This window comes from Biomphalaria glabrata, chromosome 3 (genome assembly GCF_947242115.1).
Source record: "Biomphalaria glabrata chromosome 3, xgBioGlab47.1, whole genome shotgun sequence".
NCBI classification, from domain to species: Eukaryota; Metazoa; Mollusca; class Gastropoda; family Planorbidae; genus Biomphalaria; species Biomphalaria glabrata.
Window position 1 is genome coordinate 524082 of NC_074713.1, and position 24213 is coordinate 548294.

General features: G+C 41.2%; 1 protein-coding gene across 3 annotated transcripts in view; it reads right to left on the reverse strand.

Annotated features, from left to right (window-relative positions):
• LOC106054208 (serine-rich adhesin for platelets-like) overlaps nt 1-24213 on the reverse strand; it is a 160418-nt gene that overhangs the window by 43614 nt on the left and 92591 nt on the right. For all 3 annotated transcript variants that reach the window (XM_056022811.1, XM_056022810.1, XM_056022809.1), the window contains 3 exons: nt 13611-14110; nt 11191-11284; nt 3169-3269 (listed from right to left, as the gene is read on the reverse strand). In XM_056022811.1, the coding sequence (XP_055878786.1) occupies nt 3169-3269; nt 11191-11284; nt 13611-14110 (695 nt within the window). The remainder of the gene's footprint in view (nt 1-3168; nt 3270-11190; nt 11285-13610; nt 14111-24213) is intronic.

The following is a 24213-nucleotide window of genomic DNA, read 5'->3' on the forward strand; positions in this document are numbered from 1 at the left end:
AAACGTTATTTTCAGTTTCCAAGTCACATAGGTCACACATTTGTAGAGTTTCTACCAAATCTTCAACGCAATATATAATATATATATATATATATGTGTGTGTGTGGGGTGCGGTGTTCAAGTGGTTAAGCGCTTGGCTTCGGAACCTGAGGTCCTGGGTTCGAATCCCGGTGAAGACTGGGATTTTGAATTTCGGGATTTTTAGGGCGCCCCTGAGTCCACCCAACTCTAATGGGTCCCTGACTTTAGTTGGAGAAAGTAAAGCCGGTTGGTCGTTGTGCTGGCCACATAACACCCTGCTCGTTAACCGTTGGCCTAAGAAACGGATGACCTTAACATCATCTGCCCCATAGATCGCAAGGTCTGATATATATATATATATATATATATATATATATATATATATATATATATATATATATATATATATATATATATATATATATATATATATATATATATATATATATATATATATATATATATATATATATATATATATATATATATATATATATATATATATATATATGAGAGCGAGAGAGAGAGAGACTATACTGTTCTATTCAGATTTGGATTAAAAAAAATACCCAGCTTAAAAAATGAGAAGCTAGATTAGAAAGATCTACATGTATGTACCCCGGTGCCTTCAGGGAGGTTTGGAGAGTAGCCAGTGTGAACAGACCTGAAGCCAAGTGTCACTGACAGGCTTTCAAGTCACAATTTCCACCAACAGAGAAAATGTCAAGCAGTACTTAATTTAGATCAGGAGGCACGATGGCTCAGTAGACAAATCTAATGCCTCAGGGGGCACAGAGAAATCCACTTTAAGTTTGAGAACCAGCTAACTAGTCAGAATGGTGGCTGTAACTTTTAAGATAAAAAAAAAAAAAAGAAATGCTTTTTTTTTTGTTACAGGGTCGTTTCATGCAAAGCAAAGATGTGCCCCTTTCTTAACTCTTTCTCTCCGTAATTATTTACCACATTCTGGTGGAATCAACGTTGGTATCGTCAGTTAGGAGAGAAAGACGTGGATTCGGGAGAACAATGAAATAAGTGCGGAGCATGTCCCATCAGGTCAGCAAGACAGAAGCAAACCTTCCATTGGCTGCAAGAAGTAGATGGCGACGTACAGAATGAAACTAAGTTGAACACGTGACCACTAAAGCACGTGATCTCTACGGCTTTTACAAAACCTCAAGGTTGAAGATGGTTTAAAAAAAAAAAAAAGATTTAGACTTTGTATTTATTTAACATTTGATTCAAACACAATCAATCACTCTGAACGATGTGTGTGTGTGTGTGTGTGTGTGTGAGAGAGAGAGTGTGTGAGTGTGTGTGTGTGTGTGTGTGTTATATGGGTGAGTATGACACGAATATGCTCATTTGCTGGTACGTGAAAAACTATGCAGTCAATCAGTCAGGTCTCTTACAGCGTGCCAGCAAAATGGTGGTAGAATAAACACAAAAAAACCTCAGACGGGATGTGTGGCCAAGAGGCAGAAAACGTCTGGCTATATAGGGGCTAGAGTTTGAGTCCCATCTGACTTTTAATTCGAGATTTGACTCTGAGCTGAGTTGTGTTTTCTGAGCCATAACAGAAGGACCAAAAACATTCTCCTTGATACTATTTTCCACAAAAGAGATTGAACCAGGGCCTTAACCAGACCTTTTCCACTCAGCCACCGCGTCTAATAAGCAGATAGAATCCAATTAATAGTAGACTAGATGGTGGTCAGATGAAGCTCAAGTGGTAAGTGGTAACCATTAATGACAGTTCATCGACTTATTTTAGCATTCATGCTTAAACAATACAATACACGCGACCCCAACATCAATATACTTCAAATAACGAAACGAAGATAGGCCTTGATCAGTGGCGTAGATAGGGATTTTGGGGGCCCGGGGGACTTGACCTCTTAAGGGGCCTCTACATTTTGACATTATGACATGAGATAATGGCATAATATTTAATGTATAAACAAATTTCGAATACTCATTGCCCCCCCCCACAAGTAAAGCCCGGGGGAATTTTTACGTTTGGACCCCCTTCCCCAAACCTAACTACGCCACTCGCTTTGATCTTTTAGTTGTATGATGGCTGTCTTACTTGGACAGATTACTCAGGAGATGTTTGAGTTTCTTGTACATGTGTATCAAATGTGTTTAAACTGCTATAGAACAAAGCCTACACATTAACAAGTTGAAAAGACTAAGCCCAGACCGTGAGACACTTGAATGAAGTTTAATACATCAATGCCGCAGTCGAGTCTTTGTCCGAAATACAATACACCTAGAAGTCCTAACACCAACTGACTAATGATAACATGAAATAAACTAGAACCAACTATACGTGACGTCCATAACTGTCGCGTTCAAAGTCCGTCAACTCTGGTGCGTCTTAATACCAGGTGCCTAGATCAAACAGTTCACATTGGAGCTACATGATGAAGTCTTGACAATGGAAATATTTGATATAGATCTAGATCTAGTCTTTACAGCAGTAAATACACTAAAGAATCAAGAATAAAATAGATAGATCTAGATCTATCATAATATATGTGAAAAAAACAACAACATAAAAGATACTGAAAAAAAAAAAACACATAAAAACAAAGCTTATATTAAGTGTACCAGTTGTGAAAGGAAGCGGGAAGGAGTGGGTTTCTTGGTGAATGTTGACATGACTGTATTTAAAATGCATAAAAAAAATGTTCTCCCAGGTCTCAAGATTCCTCAACTTATACCACCACATCTATCAAGTACGATTTATTTCCAGTGTTCAAGATGTCAAACGAAATAATTAATTACTTAGTTAATTGACTAATTGGTAATTTTTTTAAAGTGTTTCTTGTGTTGTCAGGTCAAAGAAATACTTGTGCACAATTTCAGCTTCATCCGAGATTGGGTGTGGAAGAAGGAACGAATAACGTGTACTAACATTTTACCCAGACAGACAAACAGACAGACTTGATATAAGCTGTGTAAAAAAAAAAGAAAAAAAAAAGGCTGATATTATTCTATCTACACTTTGTTGCAATGCACGCATCCTTAATCTTCGGACTTGAAGACATTGCCAATACTTTCACTATCTCCCCACACCCCCCTCATTTTTTCCCCCACACGACCTCTCAGCCAAGCATGACAGAATGTAACATCGCTACTCACCGTGTATCCGGTATCCTTATGTCGGCTGCCCGCCTTCTGAAAACAAAACTTCATCCCCACGTAAAACATCCGTCTGCTCATCCTCCTGCCGCCGCCATGTTCTGCAAGAAAACAAATAACATTTCTGGGTAAAGGGATAGCTTCTTGGAACAACAGGAAGTTAGAGCAGCAGACGACTGACATAAAAACTAGAACTAAGCCTCATAATAAGACACGAAACAAACTATGAAAGAAGAGAAAGGTAACAGTCAGTATGATAGATGGTGACAGGGGAAGAAAAAGGCATCTAGAATCTATGTCATAAATAGTTCAAAGATCCTTTACCCAGTGGGATGTTTATAATAACAATCATCTTTATTATCCATGTGGAAATTCTTCCAGTGAATTTTAGTTTCTGTTACGTTGAATTCCAACGGCCATCCCCCACTCCACACACACCTACTTTTGGCCCATATATTTTAGTATCCCAATGTGTGGGGGTATGCGCTCTGGACTGTCGTCTCGGTGGTCCCGGGCTCGAATCCTACCCACCGTCATGTCCCACCTTCCTTCGAGAGGTATGGGAAAGGGTGTAATAATGTTGATCCTAAAGGATCATTTAAATATATATAAAACAATTTTAATCCATGTAGTGCTCATTAATCCTACAAGGAGTGTCTAATTCCTCAACCCAAGAAAAACCCAAACGTCCATTTAACATTTGCATGAAAATATTGACAGGTGAATGTAATAGTTCTCAAGAGTTACACTATTTATTCAAGGCACATAGCTGTGACGTAGAACGCAAGAAGGCATTGTGGGAAATGGAAGCAGCAGGATGCAGGAAACTGGCCCTGTCATAACTAAAAGCTTCGTTCAATAAGCTCCCCCATCTGTCCAGCTCTTGATGGCATTAGCTGGACCAGAGTTTTAATCAGATTCAAACTATCGATCTCCTCTATCGATCCCTCTCTATCGCGTCTTACAAGGCCAAGTGTGGGTAGGGGTTAGGCTCAAGTTAAAGATGTTCCTGAAGTCCAAATTCCAGCAGTGACGTGCCATTCTTGGGCCAACCCAGGGGCAGCACGTGACTAGGTGAAAAAAAAAGGGGTGGGGCCTGGTCACTCGGCCGCCACTAATGAGATCGTGAGTACGTCCTAACGAGCTAATAGTTTCATCACGTGCACACGACTTAGCAATAGATGCTGACTTCACGTGAGCAGGAACGGCGAACGCTGTGGCCCGTAATGGCGGGTCGATGACTGGGTCACTTCTGCTACATACACTTCATTATCTCAGGGCTCTGAACACAGCCGATTTTTCATGGTCATTAGAAAAAAAGGAATTGATTACTAGGCGACCAATGTGGTGCTTATGAGGCAAGCGTGAGAATCAAAAAAAATTTGTAATACAGCCATACAGCGGTGGCTGGGCGGTAAAGCGATGCAGGTCAGTGTTCGGGCCTTCTGTGGTTTCGGTAGAACAGCATGAAGCCAGAATGACAACACACTACACAGTGTGGATGAGAAGTTCAAGACAACACACTACACAGTGAATGACAAGTTCAAGACAATACACTACACAGTGGATGACAAGTTCAAGACAAGTAACAGAACTAGCTGTGTCCAAGATCGACACAGTTTTCATACGCAAGGAAAGAAGCAGAATATTTTAGGCCCCGGGGGGGGGGGGGGCGATATATTTACGGGCTGGCGCACTTACTTGGAGACGAAGGGCCCAGGAGAGATCTGATTTGAGGGATGTGTTGAAGCAGGCCAGGCCCCCCTCCCCCCCCATGGGCTGTAGCGCCACAGGGATGGATGGATGGCGCACTTGCTTCAGTCCAGCCGGCACAAATGTTTGAGCCCCAGACTATTAAGTGCATACGGGCCCCTCTCACCAAGATATACAAGATCATCACAGTAGCGTAACAAACACACAAGGTATCCCCCTACAGTCCCCCCCCCCCTTCCCTATCCCATGACAGCGGGCCTGCCTTTTTTATTTAAACTATATGACGTTTTTGAAAACCAGATCGAATGAAATAAAGATGAATATTGAAATTGATGAGTGGTAGTCAAAGCCCGGAACACAAGTAAAGAAAACAAAATGTCTGATAAATATGACACTCCATGCACTTTTAAAAAACGGTACCAAAGCAATGGATTTAAAACTTCGTTATTTGAAGCGACAGCAGCATACAATCAAACCAAACCTTGTTTTTTTTTCTTCAAGTCTTTCCCCGCCCCCCCTTTTCAATTCCAGTGTTCATGTCTAGAGTGTATAATTAAGTTAACGGAACACGCTCTGGCTCTAAGCTTATGGCTAATTAAACTTCACTAAGACACGGCTCTTGCTATCCTTTGTGTTCACGGGGAGACGGAGCATTAGAATTCATTTGACGGCAGACTTTGACTTTAATGTGTAGGTTCGTAGATCATGACGCGCTCATAAATGTTATGAGCTTTTATGAACAGGAACTATTATGAACAGAAGTCCAGAGGAAACATGTAAAGATCTGGTTAGTAATGGTGTACTTGGCAAATGGCCTCCATTCTTTGGGCTAAAGAAATGCATGGTCGATGGCTCGGGTCCACACAATAGGCTTAAGACGTAAATGGTCAATGGTCAACTTTCCCAGCTAAATGCGCACACGACCTATGGTCTTTCCACTTAATAGGCTAAAGGCTAAATGGCCTTCCCATATGCTATGGCATTAACTACATAAAACTGAGATAGTCTATTGCTGTAGGTAAATAAAGAATAGATCGTCCGTTGATGTAGCTAAATAATGAATAGATCGTCCGTTGATGTAGCTAAATAATGAATAGATCGTCCGTGGATGTAGGTAAATAAAGAATAGATCGTCCGTTGATGTAGCTAAATAAGAATAGATCGTCCGTTGATGTTGCTAAATATTGAATAGATCGTCCGTTGATGTAGCTAAATAAGAATAGATCGTCCGTTGATGTAGCTAAATATTGAATAGATCGTCCGTTGATGTAGCTAAATAAGAATAGATCGTCCGTTGATGTTGCTAAATATTGAATAGATCGTCCGTTGATGTAGCTAAATATTGAATAGATCGTCCGTTGATGTAGATAAATATTGAATAGATCGTCCGTTGATGTAGCTAAATAAAGAATAGATCGTCCGTTGATGTAGCTAAATAAAGAATAGATCGTCCGTTGATGTAGCTAAATAAAGAATAGATCGTCCGTTGATGTTGCTAAATATAGAATAGATCGTCCGTTGATGTAGCTAAATAAAGAATAGATCGTCGGTAGATGTAGCTAAATAAATAATAGATCGTCGGTTGATGTAGCTAAATATTGAATAGATCGTCCGTTGATGTAGCTAAATAATGAATAGATCGTCCGTTGATGTAGCTAAATAATGAATAGATCGTCCGTGGATGTAGGTAAATAAAGAATAGATCGTCCGTTGATGTAGCTAAATAAGAATAGATCGTCCGTTGATGTTGCTAAATATTGAATAGATCGTCCGTTGATGTAGCTAAATAAGAATAGATCGTCCGTTGATGTAGCTAAATATTGAATAGATCGTCCGTTGATGTAGCTAAATAAGAATAGATCGTCCGTTGATGTTGCTAAATATTGAATAGATCGTCCGTTGATGTAGCTAAATATTGAATAGATCGTCCGTTGATGTAGCTAAATATTGAATAGATCGTCCGTTGATGTAGATAAATATTGAATAGATCGTCCGTTGATGTAGCTAAATAAAGAATAGATCGTCCGTTGATGTAGCTAAATAAAGAATAGATCGTCCGTTGATGTAGCTAAATAAAGAATAGATCGTCCGTTGATGTTGCTAAATATAGAATAGATCGTCCGTTGATGTAGCTAAATAAAGAATAGATCGTCGGTAGATGTAGCTAAATAAATAATAGATCGTCGGTTGATGTAGCTAAATAAGAATAGATCGTCCGTTGATGTAGGTAAATATTGAAAAGATCGTCCGTTGATGTAGCTAACTAGGAATAGATCGTCCGTTGATGTAGCTAAATAAGAATAGATCGTCCGTTGATGTAGCTAACTATGAATAGATCGTCCGTTGATGTAGCTAAATATTGAATAGATCGTCCGTTGATGTAGCTAAATAAGAATAGATCGTCCGTTGATGTAGCTAAATAAAGAATAGATCGTCCGTTGATGTAGCTAAATAAGAATAGATCGTCCGTTAATGTAGCTAAATAAAGAATATATCGTCCGTTGATGTAGCTAAATAAGAATAGATCGTCCGTTGATATAGCTAAATAAGAATAGATCGTCCGTTAATGTAGCTAAAGGTTAAACCAAGGGTGGTTAGCACAACGGCATATCATCTTGTAAGTCAGAGTGACCTTCTGTATGAACTTCAAGTCTTCACTCTAGTCTAGCGCTCGATAAGAGTAGTTACTATCAACTGGATCTAAGCAGGTGATCAAAATTCCCCCACCCCACCCCAAATGTACCTCCTCCCCAAACTATTTAGAGCCTCTTTATGAGCCATTTCCCCCTATGACAAGGACTTCAAGTAAGCCACTGCCCTGTCAAATCTCCCACTTCACAGAGTCACAGCTTTTAACCTAAGTGCCAAATATTTCTTTAAAAAAAAAAAAAAACAGAAAAAAGAAAGAAAAAAAAAACACGCTGGCAAAAAAAAAAAAAAAAAAAAAATCTTATTCTAAAGCTGGGCAGGTGTGTTCGCGGGAGGCCACTGCAGTGTATAGGCTGGCATTGATAATTGCACTTAGACTATGTCATGCTATTGATCCAAGGGTTTCCCATTTACTTCTGCACGTAATGTAGCAGCAGACAAATAAACGGCACGTCTTTCAGTCATAAACATAAATGGCGTGGGTTTTTTCTCTTGGGCCAGACTGCAGTTTTACAACCTGTCTGCAACTACCTCCCCCCCCCCTGGACTGAGTAGTCTTTCATTGAATTTCCAAGAACATTTCCCCCCAAAATATCCTCATTTTCTAATATATATATATATAGACAGAGAGAGAGGGAGAGAGAGAAAGAGAGAGGGAGAAATAGAGATAAGATAGGATAGGCAGATAAGATAACATAGATAGATAAACAGACAGATAGAGAGAAAAGATAAGATAGATAGACAGAGAGAGGGGGGGGGAGAAATAGAGATAAGATAGGATAGGCAGATAAGATAGATAGATAGATAGATAGGTTGGTTGATGGATGGATGGATGGATGGACGATAGATTTTTAAATATTTATGAATTTGTTACCAAGTATCGTTATTACTTTTTAATTTTATTCGTATTAATATAAGATTAAGGATGAGTGCAGTGTGTCACGTGACTACGCAAACCCAGTCGCGACTTGCATTTTTTTGCCACAACTCACGCAAAGCCGTTCTCCACTTAAGGTCTATTTAAGTCTTCCTTACGTCTTCTACAAGGCTTTTCTTTAGGTCTTACTAAAATAAGTGCCAACTAAATGTGTCCCGCGGCCTTCTCAATAGCAAACTAAATGTGTCCCGCGGCCTTCATAAGAGCCAACTAAATATGCGTCCCGCGGCCTTCATAAGAGCCAACTAAATATGTGTTACGCGGCCTTCATAAGAGCCAACTAAATATGCGTCCCGCGGCCTTCATAAGAGCCAACTAAATATGTGTCCCGCGGCCTTCATAAGAGCCAACTAAGTATGTGTCCCGCGGCCTTCTCAAGAGCCAACTAAAACTGTTACATACGAGTTATATATGACTCTTCCTGCCTCGAAAGGCAATGGATGGGCCCAGATGAATCACTAGTGAACATGAAGCTAAGAAAGTAGCCTTGTTTGAATATCAGGTCAGGGCCTGCATCAGACTTGTTTTAATACTGAGTGTTACGCTGGTCTTACGAGACTTACGTTACTGATCCAGATCGATTAGAATACCTTTAGCAAGTTCACTGGAACCCGTACAACAAGGCATCAAAAGCAAGTCATTTCCCTAATTTGAAAACACTGAATAGCATTTCAACAGTGAAAAAGTGAGAACTGTGAGGACGGTGAGAACAGTGGGGGCAGTAAGGACAGTGAGGGCAGAGAGGACTGTGAGAACAGTTGGGGCAGTAAGGACAGTGAGGGCAGAGAGGACAGTGAGGGCAGAGAGGACTGTGAGAACAGTTGGGGCAGTAAGGACAGTGAGGGCAGAGAGGACTGTGAGAACAGTTGGGGCAGTAAGGACAGTGAGGGCAGAGAGGACTGTGAGAACAGTTGGGGCAGTAAGAACAGTGAGGGCAGAGAGGACTGTGAGAACAGTTGGGGCAGTAAGGACAGTGAGGGCAGAGAGGACTGTGAGAACAGTTGGGGCAGTAAGGACAGTGAGGGCAGAGAGGACTGTGAGAACAGTTGGGGCAGTAAGGACAGTGAGGGCAGAGAGGACTGTGAGAACAGTTGGGGCAGTAAGGACAGTGAGGGCAGAGAGGACTGTGAGAACAGTGAGGACTGTGAGAACAGTGAGGACAGTGAAGGCAGTGAGAACAGTGAGGGCAGTGAGGACTGTGAGAACAGTGAGGACAGTGAGAACAGTGAGGACTGTGAGAACAGTGAGGACAGTGAAGGCAGTGAGAACAGTGAGGACTGTGAGAACAGTGAGGACAGTGAGAACAGTGAGGACAGTGAAGGCAGTGAGAACAGTGAGGACTGTGAGAACAGTGAGGACAGTGAAGGCAGTGAGGACTGTGAGAACAGTGAGAACAGTGACAACAGTGAGGGCAGTGAGGACTGTGAGAACAGTGAGGACAGTGAAGGCAGTGAGAACAGTGAGGACTGTGAGAACAGTGAGGACTGTGAGAACAGTGAGAACAGAGAGGACTGTGAGAACAGTGAGGACTGTGAGAACAGTGAGGACAGTGAGAACAGTGAGGACTGTGAGAACAGTGAGGACTGTGAGAACAGTGAGGACTGTGAGAACAGTGAGGACAGTGAGAACAGTGAGGACAGTGAAGGCAGTGAGAACAGTGAGGACTGTGAGAACAGTGAGGACAGTGAGAACACGTAGGAGGGGTGTTGAGAGGGAAGGAACTTCAAGGATATAATTGAGAAGCCAGAAAGAAAGCATTTATATGGGGAAAAAATGAACTCTTTATATTCAACACCAGTCGAAAGTAGAAAATAAAGTTTAAAAAAAAAGCAAAACTTTAAGTGTGAAATTCACTTGAACTTATACTTAATTTTTTTTAAAGATTTGTACATTTTCTATAGAAAACAAAATTAGTTAATTAGGAATAATTGATTAACCAATGGTTTCATTTTTTTTATTGATTCATTTGCTGTCCTCGAGCATGAGCTTGTAATGCAAAATTTGATGACAATCGAATCTGAAGAAGTGGTTGAAAAAATCGACTGCAAAAATTCTTAACTTTACATACAAGAAAGATACACAGAGTTGATAGAAGCATAGTAAAATAATGGATCAAGTTTATTCTGGAAGATGAGTTTCATTAGAAAAAGGCAAGCTACAACTGGCAGGCCAAAACGTAGGTGTGTAAATGGAACAATATGTTTTAATGGACTGCATGTGATGGTCGGATGCCAATAAATGTGCCTACCTAAGGAGTGTTGTAACTGGACTAATCCATTAATGGAACAAAAGTATTCTATCTCTAAAGGCTACAGGAAAGTGAATTGGAAATTCCCGAAACTAACAAATGGTGTAAATCCAGAAACTCAATGAAATAAAAAATATTGGAACCTAATTTATATCAAGAAAATTCTATTTATATATTTGACAATCTTACACATATTTAATCTTCCCAATCTGTAGGAAAAAAAAAATTAGTGGCGAGTGTCCCTACAACAATTAAGCATAACATGAATTAAATGAGGGACTGTAGACCCATCAGTAGCTTCATAAAGTAGGGAATCATTACAAAATTATTATTTATTTTTGTATCACTTGTTAAATAGCTGATTCTGTGTTTCAGGAAGATCTGGTTCAACAAATAAAGCCAAGATTGAAGTATTTTTAAATAGACTAGTTCAGTGAGGAGACTTAGTAGACCTGTATATGGAGTTCAAACTTACCCAGCCGACTTGGTTTACTGCTCATCTGGTCCTTGAACTCACAGACATCTTTAGGGTGAAGGTAATCCTCAATATCCTGACCCAACATATTGATCTGTGGAAGCAGAGAGAAGAGTCAGTGAGTCTGTCAGCTCATATTATGTAACATATGTTGGACTCCTATGTACAACACTCATATATAAACATATAAACAAAATGGCAACTTAAGGATAACAGGTGTCAGCTTTTAGGAAATGACATCTCACCTTGGCCTGGAGCCAAAAACTAAACTTTGTACAGAAGATATTGGTGTATGTAGAAGTAGAGGCGTATGCATGTGTAAGGGTATCAGAGCTTCATGTCACAGTGAGTCTCAAACGAGGCTGTGACACTACATTCTTCCCACTTTCGGTAGCAAAGACGGAAGTCTCCAATACTCTACTACCAACCAGAGTTACACTTTTTTGAGGGGTCCCTTTTTCTAAGTCTTTGAATGGCGTCTTTATTATAAAAAAACATTTGATCTGAGATTTTGTCCTGCGTGATTTCCCTACTGTAAAAACCCCCCCAACAAATCAGCATTCGATATTTGCCCAATTGAGCTTTCTTTGGGCAAGGAGAGCGTGCATAAGACCAGACATTGCAGACAAATGGATACTCTGTCATGACAACGCCCCATGCAACATCTCCATTACAGAATTTTTCGACCTCAAAAGGCATTCCAGTGGTTCCCCAGCCACCATATTTGCCTGATATCAGCCAACATTAGTTTTTTCCAAAACTGATAAATGTCCCCAAAGGACATCGTTTTAAGACTTAATAAAACACCCGTTGAAAAACTAACAGCTTTGCTACCAAAAGAATGTAGCTGCTACCAAAAGAGTGTAGCTGCTATCAAAAGAGTGTAGCTGCTACTAAAAGAGTGTAGCTGCTACCAAAAGAGTAGCTGCTATCAAAAGAGTGTAGCTGCTATCAAAAGAGTGTAGCTGCTATCAAAAGAGTGTAGCTGCTACCAAAAGAGTAGCTGCTACCAAAGGAGTGTAGCTGCTACCAAAAGAGTGTAGCTGCTATCAAAGGAGTGTAGCTGCTACCAAAAGAGTGTAGCTGCTACCAAAAGAGTGTATCTGCTACCAAAAGAGTGTAGCTGCTACCAAAAGAGTGTATCTGCTACCAAAAGAGTGCAGCTGCCACCAAAAGAGTGTAGCTGCTATCAAAAGAGTGTAGCTGCTACCAAAAGAGTGTAGCTGCTATCAAAAGAGTGTAGCTGCTACCAAAAGAGTAGCTGCTACCAAAGGAGTGTAGCTGCTACCAAAAGAGTGTAGCTGCTACCAAAAGAGTAGCTGCTATCAAAAGAGTGTAGCTGCTATCAAAAGAGTGTAGCTGCTACCAAAAGAGTGTAGCTGCTATCAAAAGAGTGTAGCTGCTACCAAAAGAGTAGCTGCTACCAAAGGAGTGTAGCTGCTATCAAAAGAGTGTAGCTGCTACCAAAAGAGTGTAGCTGCTACCAAATGAGTAGCTGCTATCAAAAGAGTGTAGCTGCTATCAAAAGAGTGTAGCTGCTACCAAAGGAGTGTAGCTGCTATCAAAAGAGTGTAGCTGCTACCAAAAGAGTGTATCTGCTATCAAAAGAGTGTAGCTGCTATCAAAAGAGTGTAGCTGCTACCAAAAGAGTAGCTGCTACCAAAGGAGTGTAGCTGCTACCAAAAGAGTGTAGCTGCTAACAAAAGAGTGCAGCTGCCACCATAAGAGTGTAGCTGCTATCAAAAGAGTGTAGCTGCTACCAAAAGAGTGTAGCTGCTACCAAAGGAGTGTAGCTGCTATCAAAAGAGTGTAGCTGCTACCAAAAGAGTGTATCTGCTATCAAAAGAGTGTAGCTGCTATCAAAAGAGTGTAGCTGCTACCAAAAGAGTGGCTGCTACCAAAGGAGTATAGCTGCTACCAAAAGAGTGTAGCTGCTAACAAAAGAGTGCAGCTGCCACCATAAGAGTGTAGCTGCTATCAAAAGAGTGTAGCTGCTACCAAAAGAGTGTAGCTGCTACCAAAAGAGTGTATCTGCTACCAAAAGAGTGTAGCTGCTATCAAAAGAGTGTAGCTGCTACCAAAAGAGTGTGTAACGAACATGCTGAAAAAAAAAAGACAATACAATAAGTGGGAACAACCATCAATGTGTAGGTGCCTAAAGGGAAGCTACTTTTGAAGGGGAAATCACTGATGTTTGAGAAAATAAAAAGCTGCCTGATGTCTTTTCTGCCTCTCCTCCTAAACTATTGACTGACACTTTCCACCATTACCTAAATTACATTGTACCCACATACCCAAAGAAGGACATCTGCTGCCTGATGTCTTTTCTGCCTCTCCTTGTAAACTATTGACTGACACTTACCCCATTACCTAAATTACATTGTACCCATTTTCATACCTAAAGAAGGACAACTCCTCACCTGTTCATGCCCTAGATGCTGCTGGACATTCTCTGAGACATACAATATCCTCAGCTGCTTGTCTATCATGACTACGAAGCCTTGGGCTGCTTCCAGCATCAAATGACTCTCGTCAGTCATCTGAAATACTGGACGCACGCTGTGAGGAACTACCTGGTCATTGGACTGGACATTGACTTGTCCTGCCTCGGACCGAAGTAAAGTTCCTTGATCGGACATTTCTGGTTCGGGCAGCTCCGATGTGCTAAGACTCACAGACAGAGTCTGGTTTAGAAAGTTCCTCATGCCCTTCTCTAGACCTTCTCTGTAACGCCTCTGTTTCTCCAGCCTCGCCTGAAGGTCGTCTGAATCTTCGTCGAACGGGGTTTCCGGAAGAGCAGGGGCGGATATTGTGGGTCCAGTCTGGACAAAGACTTCGAAACATTGAGGAACGAATCCATTTGTTTGCTTCTCGTAGACGTCACCATCACCCAGCTCAATGTCTGCATCTCTTTGGTCATCTAGAAGAAGAGATGAACAAACAAATTATAAAAAACAAAAACAACAAAGCTTATCTAAGAAGAAGAACTCCAGTAAAGCTCTATGTCTCTCAATACTGTAGAAAATAATTCCCTTATTTGATATCCAACATATTATAAATTACCAATAATTAATTGACTAATTGGTTAATTTTTTAAAATTGATTCCTGATTTCTTATGTCCAATAAGTAATTGTTGAACATTTCACCTTGATCCTAGAATGGGTGTGGGAAGAAAAATTATGCAAAATGATAAAACCCTACATATTTAGCCACATCCATGAGTACTGAAGGATCATTTCCCCTTGGTATCAAATAAGATTATGAATAATCAGTAATTAATTGGCTTTTTGTTTAATTGGTTTTTATTAGCGGCCCCCGAAAGGGGAAATCGACTTTACTTTCCAAAAACACTGACCACATCACGATACAACATGGACTACACAGTGTCAATAATTCATGTTGTACTTGTCCACCCACCATTGGTTAATATTAATGAGTAACGCGCTTCATAATTTAGAAATTAGTTTCACCCCCGAGACAAAAGACGACGGAAGAAGACTTTGAGATGGTCACATTGATTCCACAGAGAACGTGAATTACGTCATGCCTTGTTGTGCGTGTGTGGGTGCAGTCAGTGCTAAGGTGACACATTTCATTCTGTTTTAGCCAATAGAAAATGACGGCTCGACTAAAATTAGTTAACTTGTCAGCAGTCGTGCCAGAGTCATATTGCAGTCACAGTCATCTTATCTTATATAATACAGATGTTACTTCAAAATAGAAGATGATTACGTCCTACGCGTCATGCATTCAGTCATGCATGTTAACCAATGACTTAAATTCTGCCAAGTCACTGGTTTTCCTGGCTAGCTCAGGCAACCCATTCCATGCTCTAATAGTACTAGGAAAGAAGGACTATTTGTACAAATTTGTCCTAGCATATGGGACGAGGAATGTGCCTTTATCTTTGTGTCTTTATGAGTATTTTATTAAATTTTGTTTTTGTATTTGAAGATTATGGTTCAATGTTTTATGTATAATTGCTACTTTACTTTTAAGTCTTCTATCCTGAAGGCTTTCTAAATTTAGTAATTTTACTAAAGGTGTTACTCTAGTCAAATGTAAATATTCGTTTGTTATGAATCTCACTGCTCTATTTTGTGTCTGTTCTAGTTTCTTAATGTTTTCTTGAGTTGAGGGGTCCCAAACAAGGATGCATTCATTGTTGTCAAAAACTTGATATCAGCTCTTGATGGCTATACGTCTAGGATGATTCTTACTGATGTAATTTAACTGATATAACACACACATCACAGATGACTATGGATTAAAGACCACAATATTCAATAATGATATAAATCATGATCTCTGGACACAAATTTGCATATGAAAAATAAATATTTAATTAACAACTATAGTTACATATAATACTCATGTGATTCTAGAATTAAAATTTAATAATCACATAGACATTGATGCTTGGCTGTAGGTCATGATGAGCTCTCCATTTCTCTTGTCTCTCTCTCTCTAGTCTCTGCAGGGATCCTGGAACCCAACGTCACAGTCCGCTCAATACTAGAGTGATATCCCCTTGAGTAGCAGGCAAGGCTACACCATATATAGATCTACCGTCTCTGACCGTCAGAATGTCACTAACACTGTCACCGACTCAGACACTCGCCAAGACTGTCACTCCTGGTCCTTAAGAATTAGTTCCTACATGTTGTCTCTGGCAAACAACTCACACCTCTTGGAGCCAAGATCGCGAGCCAACCTCGGTGACTTGCTCCCAATGTCTGTATGTGTCGTTCACCAGAAAACGCCTAGCATACGACACACGCCCCTGCTAACACTACATGGCGCTGTGTCCCGACTGCCCCAAACTCTACTCTATATAGGCTGACTATCTAGCCTACGCCTAAACTAACATTACTAATGTCTGTCCCGACCCACATATCAGTCTCTCTACCAGACAAACACCTAACTGACATTGTCCTAACCTTTGTCTGGTCTCTGTCAAGTCTATCGGTAAGCTTTGATAACAACTATTAAACTAATTAATAACCCTTACACAACACTGTGACAATTGTTCATATCAGTCATATCATAGTCATAACACAGTCATATAGGAATCACAGTCATTGGTCATATCACAGTCATGGCGTAGTCACATCACATTCATATCTCACAGTCATACAGCAGTCACATCAGTCATATCAAATATTTGGCGGATAAGAATCTAAAAGAAAAGTGTTTAAAGAATTGTTATATCTTCAAACGGGATAAAAGAGAAGAGAGAGAAAGAAAGAAAGAGGGAGAGAAAGAGAGTGAGGGGGGGAGGGGGGTTGGGGAGAGAGAAAGAGAGAGAGGGGGGAGGGGGTTTGGGGAGAGAGCTGAATGTCGGCTGGAGAAATAAGACAACAGACACCAAAACAAAGACCAATTGATACAAATGGACATTTTCAACTTTCACGACACCGAAGACAAAATCTGTTTTCCCAAAGAATTAGCGGGGGGTCAGAGGTCAGTAAGGGGCGGGGTCAGCAGACGTCACGTCTTAACGATGGTGACATGAACATGTGTCCACAATAGCCCACGTCCAGCAGGACCGCACACACACGTTTTCAAAATGAAGGCAAGGGCTAGAGTGACACTAACACATCTTGACCAGCGGTACTGTTTGACCGACCTAGCAGATGTCACTTCAATCCAGACACACACAATGGTATCATCGCGTCCCTACTTCATGGAAACTTTCTTTAATCTTTTAGTGTAATCTATAAAGCCAGCATCGACAACACCTGAAAGTCGAAGCTAGATTGATTTCCATGCTCTTGATTCCACTAGGAGCTAGTTCTAGTCATAACCTTCAACACGCGCCCCACTAGAGCAGCGGTTCTCAACCGTTTAAGCTCGGCGACCCCTTTTTACAATCCCCCATTCTGCCGCGGACCCCCCCCCCCCAACACACACACAGCAATAGAAGAATAGACAATAACAATCCATATTTTCGATGGTCTTAGGCGACCCCTGGTAAATCGTCAATCGACCCCCAAGGGGGTCGCGACCCACAGGTTGAGAGCCCCTGCACTAGAGATCTTTTGAACTCACGGCTCAAAGTTTCAATAGATCAAATCTCTACATCACGACTGCATTGATCAGTGCCAAGATAAAGTGCACAGGAAGAGTTGCTGTTCTTTTCTTTCTGATCTTTGCTTGAACACTGGAGTTGATTTCACCTCCCAGCAGTATCAGATGACCTGTCATGCTAAGCTATCGGGGCCTTTGCTAAAGAGTTCGGAACTCAACATTTATCCCACAGTTTCAACTAGTCCTCACTAATACGCATTTTACTTTAAAGTGTCCTTTAGTTTAAAAAAAAAGGTCTTTTTAAGTCAATTACATAAAACATGGAAATTAAAAAAAAAAAACTCAACCGTTCACAATAATGTATGCATATTCTTGTAACCCTGACTTGCACCAGTGCTTGAGGTGCGCACTAGCGCACTAGTGAACGTAAACAGGAAGACACTAGAATGGAGAGAAGAACAGTGCATCAGGGATTGTGAAGTCTAAATGTTTGAGAAACTAAGAGGCCAGCTTTTGTGCTGCCTGAAGGTTGTAGTAGGGACCTGGAGCGAAGCGGGGAAGGCTGTCGTTGGTCCACATTCGGGTTAAGTAGCAAAGGACTGGTATACTTAGTAGCAAGACTCTGAGGAAGCTGAAGAATGTTATGTGTTTGCCCTAGTGAATAAACACAACTATTTATTTCCTGTTAAACTGTGTTGAGTTGTCTGCCTTTTCGTTGAGTGCCTACCCTAGAGTTGCAACAATATATTAAGATTTACTATTACAGTGAACTAAGCAGGTATTCAGTTTTTAACCTACATCTAGGTTTTAGTTTTAGAAGCCTTTGTAGTAAAATCGACAATTGTCTGGGTTCAATTAAGAAATTGAACGTTGTTGTTATATTGTTGAATGATTTAATCTCATATTTAGATTTTAGAATATCTTTTTTTTTTCACCAGTCCCCCCCCCTTTTCTACTGAACTGTTGGGACACCATCCATGATTTCACAATCGCCTTTCTCCATTCCTTTGTCTTTTGCCTGGCACTGTTCCCTGCAGTTCCCTGTTCCATGTATTTAATAAAATACTCAGAAAGACACAAAGATAAAGGCACATTGCTCATCCCATATGCTAGGACAAATTTGTACAAATACTCCTTCTTCCCTAGCGCTATTTGACAATGGAATGGGTTGCCTGAGCTAGCCAGGAAAACCAGTGACTTGGCAGAATTTAAGTCATTGGTTAATATGCATGACTGAATGCATGACGCGTAGGACGTAATCGTCTTCTTTTTTGAAGTAACGTCTGTATTAGATAAGAGGAAAGTCTTTGCGAGCCCTGACGATCTCGTAATATGGCAGTAGAGTCAACACAATACTTCTTTCTTATTTAGCAAGTCGATATAAGAAAAAAAAATGATACTACTGCACTGACCAGTCCTATATAAGTGAGCTTTGTTTTCTACTGACACGCGAGAGTCAGTGTTGACACTGTTTATATAGGTCGTTGTGACCAAACGTTGCTAACAGTAAGTCAATAAACAAGTCAGATGCCTGTGTTACCCTTGTGCAGAGCAGGCATCGCTGCTAGTAATAAAACATCGCAGCACATTGTTAAATTATTTTGTTAAAGAAATGTCTACATTTACATTTGCATGGGTGTGAATTAATAATAATAATTACGGGACCTCAAATCAGTGAACATCAATACTGACCAATTGGGAAGACATAGCTCTAGACCGCACCAGATGGAGAGAGAGACAGTGACCAAGAAAGCGATGGACAGCGAAAGAACATGGGGCCTCAGCCCCTGGAAGAAAAAACGGACAATGCGAAAAATGACCAGCTCCTCCATCACTGTTTTTGTTTACCTTTCTCAATGCGCTATGATCTTCTAACTTGTCTGGACCAGTTGTGAAAAGGGGGGGGGGCGGGAAGAAGCGGGTTTCTTGGTGAATGTAGACGTGATCGTTTTCAAAATGCATAAAAAAAATGTTCACCCAGGTCTCAAGATTCCTCAACTTACACCACCGCATCTTATCAAGTACGATTTCTTTCCCTTGTTCAAGATGTTGCGCTATTCGTGGACGGGAGTGTCTCTCCGAAATAAGGTCTCCACAGGAAGTGCGCGAGAAGAACCCTAGTCGTCCTACGACTGAAGGAGGCCAATGATCAGAGTGTGAATTGTTTCGTTTATAGTTTCTCGACTGTTACTCTTTGAGATTTCAGTCAAAAAGTCACTAGATTCTGTTTTTTTAAAATAACCCAGTTCAATTATTCTCAAACCTGTCAGCGTATCTCTGAAAACGTTCACGTCGAGATGAATAGCGTCGCTGTCATTTAGCATCAACTCCTATAACCTTTCGACCTAGATCTAGTTTAAAAAAAAACATAAACAAAATGAGACATTTGGTGTAATTGGAAGCGCCTTTCTGAAACGGTGTGTACCGCTTCTTTGTTGCCTCCCTTGTCAGGCACAAAGATTGCGTAATAACATCGATTAAAAAAAAAAAAAAAGCTACTGTCTCTATGTGGAAAGTAGCGAAGCCAGCAGCTCTAACTTTTGGCACTGCGCCAGGCTGACACTCAGTGCGCGCGCACACACACACACACGCACACCTGGAGTTTGGAGATTAAGTAACAAAAATAAAGTGTTTACTTTGTTTACCTGAGGGTAATTTATTTTGTAAGCTTAAGAGTTGGTGTAGAATGTGCTAATATAGTATGTGCTTATAGTTTGCGTATTAAATGACAAGTCTTGAGGTTAGCCGACTTGTAAGACAGTCATTTAGTCTAGCTACATGTACAATAATAATAATAATAATAATAATAATAATTTTGTTTCTCTTTAGCGAAACTCGACCCTGGCAGCGCCAGAGAATGACTACTCGTTCATTTCTAACATAATAATAAAAGGGCGAATCTTAAAAGAATGTGCTGAACAACTAGCTGAACCTTTCAACGATATTTTTTCCACTTCATTCCATGAGATACTATTATTGTCCGTAAGGAAATTTGTCTGACAATTTGTGCATTACACTAAACAAAAAAACATTATAACTATAAGAAACCAAAGTGTACATTCACACCAGACTCACTCATAATTTACATGTGAAAAGTTTATATCAGATTGTTTCTATTTAAAGATTTGATTGCCTGGAGAACAAAAGAGTGTTTGTGTCTGTTTGTCTTTGCTATCGGTGTCTTGTATCTCCTTTGTGATGGTAAAATCACAAAATCCTGACCAAAAGGGTGATTTTTTATTTCTACAATCTTTTTTAGCTTTTTATGGATGTTTCTTAAGTCTAGAGATAGGGGATTGTTGTCAGACACTATATAGAGGATTGTTGTCAGACACTATATAGAGGATTGTTGTCAGACACTATAACTAATCAAAGGTGCCTCCGCTCCATAATGGGCATACGCTGGCAGGACTACCTTACAAGTAACCATGTTCTACTAGGGGGGTGGTGTGGACAGTATAGAGCAGGGGTTCTCAATCTCTGGGTTGCGAACCAATTGGGGGTCGATTGACGATTTGCCAGGGGTCGCCTTAGACCATCGAAAATATGGATTGTTATTGTCTACTCTTCTATTGCTGTATGTGTGTAAAAGGGGGGGGGGTCGCGGCAAAGTGAGGAATTGTAAAAAAGGGGGTCGCCGAGCTTAAAAGGTTGAGAACCGCTGGTTTATAGAGGCACTACTTACTATAAAGAAAAAGCTGCCGCTGAGTCTAACATTTTACCCGCCTGCGGGACGATCACACGCAATAGGCAAGGGGTTCTCAACCTGTGAGTCGCGACCCCCTTGGGGGGTCGATTGACGATTTGCCAGGGGTCGCCTAAGACCATCGAAAACATGGATGGTTATTGTCCATTCTTCTTTTGCTGTATGTGTGTGTGTGTGGGGGGGGGTCGCGGCAGAGTGGGGGATTGTAAAAAGGGGTCGCCGAGCATAAAAGGTTGAGAACCGCTGCAATAGGCGACCATTTTTTGGCGTAACAGAGTAGCCCCAGTAGGCGCAATAAAGATTAACTCAGGCGCCATTTTGCCCCCCACCGAGTAAAGTAACTGGCAGAAGACTGCCCATGAAAGAGACAGCTGAAGAGTTATCAAAACGACCGCCGGGACAGACATTTGAGACACAAAGAAAAGCCCCTTGGAGAAGACAGGCGCAGAGACATAGAGAAAACTTAAATAGACCCCCCCCCCAAAACGGCCTTGTCAGCATCAGATGTGGAAAAATATGCAGGTCGCAGCTGGGTTTGCGTGGCCACGTGAGACACTCATCCTTAATGTTTGGACTGGAAGACATTGACATCCATAACTATTTAATGCACAGATATTCAACGGATTTCCAACCTTTTGAGGCTGCCTTTTGAGGCATTTTTTTTCCACATAAGAGTCACGGACCGCATCAAAGAAAACTGTTTTGTTTTTTTTTATTTACAAAAAAAACAAAACAACAACCGTCGAATCCGATGGAAGCCACGCTCTGCGGATTTATTATGCGGCGTGACCAGATGTTTTGGAGGGACCGAACAGCACAGCATCACGGGCCAGATATGGTCCTGGGGCCGTAGAACGGGCATACTTGATTTAAAGGATTGAGAATGTTCAGAGGGCAGTCCCCATGCGAGGTCAGTCTGGATGATCTTAAACTGACTTCGTTCTTCTACCATGCTTGGTTAAATTAGTGACGTCAAAGGGGGTGGCGAGTGGACCAACCGCTCCCAGGGGCCGGCGTCTTCGTGAGGGCCCCACGATAAAAAGAACATTTTGTCACCGTCAGCCCATCGTACAAGTATATTCGTGGCCCCGACACTCGCTCAGAGTCTCGCGCCCTGCTAAGTGGAGTACCAAAGGGAGGGCGGGGAAAAACCAGCCTAAAGATTTGTATTCCATATTTAGTATAGAGACCAACTATCCAGAGAAAGACTTGTAGTTCACAAGTTCTACGTCCAGAGAAAAAACCCAAGAATCTTGGTATTAGAGTTTTTCTTCTTTATTTACTTTGTCCTTCAAAGGAAGAACTTGAAACCAAAGTCTCGGGTGTTCACGCGAGAGCCGGCTTTAAAGTGGGCATTAGCCCAACACGTAACGAGGTGAAAGACAAATTAGAAGCTTAGAGTGTGAATCCATGCAGGCTGGACCTAGAGATGACCGAGAGAGAATACCTAGGGGGTGGGGAGGAGGGGGAGGAACAAGTGCTGGACTACGAATGAGCTTGTGAGTGGACTAGAATGTTGTTTTTCAGTCAATGTGTCATTTCTATAAATCCATGTAATAAATATAATCTCCTTTAAGCCCTGCGCTCTATGGGGGGAGGGGGTGATACAAGGTCATCTGTTTCTATGGCTGTCGGCTAACGAGGGTGTCACGTGGACAGAACGACCAATCGCCTTTACTCCCCCCCCCCCCCCAACTTATGTCAGGTACCCATTAGAGTTGAGTGAACTCAGGGGGGCGTCCTAAACACCCCGAAGCCCAAAAGCTCTGTCTTCACCGAGACAGTGATTCGAACCAGAGGCCCATCGGTTCAGAAGTCAAGCCCTTTACCGCCCAGCCACCACTTCCCATAAGTTGTGGTCTTACCTTTAATATATGATCGAAAACAAATCAACTTATCTTATCTTATATAATACAGCGGTTACTTCAAAAAAAGAAGATGATTACGTCCTACGCGTCATGCATTTAGTCATGCATACTAACCAATGACCTAAATTCTGCCCAGTCACAACTTGTTTTAATCTCACCCCAGACAGAAACGCTTTTGTTTGCGTTAAGTGTCAAACGATGGGTCTGCGTGCAAAATGAAAAAATGGGCACATCTGGAAGACTGTCTTATTATTTGTATATGAGAAAAAATAAATCTCATCTCAGAGGCGTCTTTTTTAAGGCACTGGGCAATTTAAGGCCGCTTCTAGCATCAAAGAAAATTAATCTGCAGCACAAGTGCGTCATCTTTAAAAGAGAGAGCTCTGCCCTTTTTTTTTTTTTTTTACGGGCTACAAATGAAAATATTCCCCGAGGACACTTTTCTTTAAACCCTATTGATTGGTCTCCCTTTAGCCTCGTTTTGGCTCTGCTTGGACATTCTAATCACGTGATAGCCTGCACGTCGTCTGCTGCTGTCCACTGGCTAGGTGGAGATCCAAGCAAAAAGTTTTAGTTGTACAAGAAGGATTAATGTCGATGTATCAGACTGTTAGGCCAAGTCTGGTACAAGAAGGATTAATGTCGATGTATCAGACTGTTAGGCCAAGTCTGGTACAAGAAGGATTAATGTCGCTGTATCAAACTGCTAGGCCAAGTCTGGTACAAGAAGGATTAATGTCGCTGTATCAAACTATTAGGCCAAGTCTGGTACAAGAAGGATTAATGTCGCTGTATCAGACTGTTAGGCAAAGTCTGGTACAAGAATTCTATGAAACATGTTTATTTACACATACAGATTCGCTCTAACCTGTACCAAACGCTGGAGCAGAAACTAAAATTTTACGTCACGTTTCCCAAAAGTCATACTCAAAGGAATGGAATGACACCAGAATTAGAACCGTAGCGTCGCACTGATGATTACAGAGTGTCCATATATAGTGGGCATATATTTGGGCCAGCTAGCTGGTATAAAGCATGCCTGCTACTACTCTATAAGCAGACGTCTATATTAGCAGACGATTATATAAGCAAGCGACTTTAGAAGCAGACGACTATATTAGCAGACGACTATATTAGCAGACGACTATATTAGCAGACGACTTTATTCAATAGTAATTCCTAACAGTTGATAAGACACGTAGATAAAAGAAACGCGAGAAACTGAGTGTAAGGATCTTTCCGTTATGTGGTCTACTTTGCCGCCAGGAATCTATCCCATCAAGTACCGCCATGAATCTATTATCCTATCATGTACCGCCATCTCCTATTTTGGACCCCCAAGAGAGACAGAACAAAAAGGCCTAACTGAGACTGGGTAGCGTTATGTCATCCGAGGCCGTGCATGGAGAGGTGGTCAA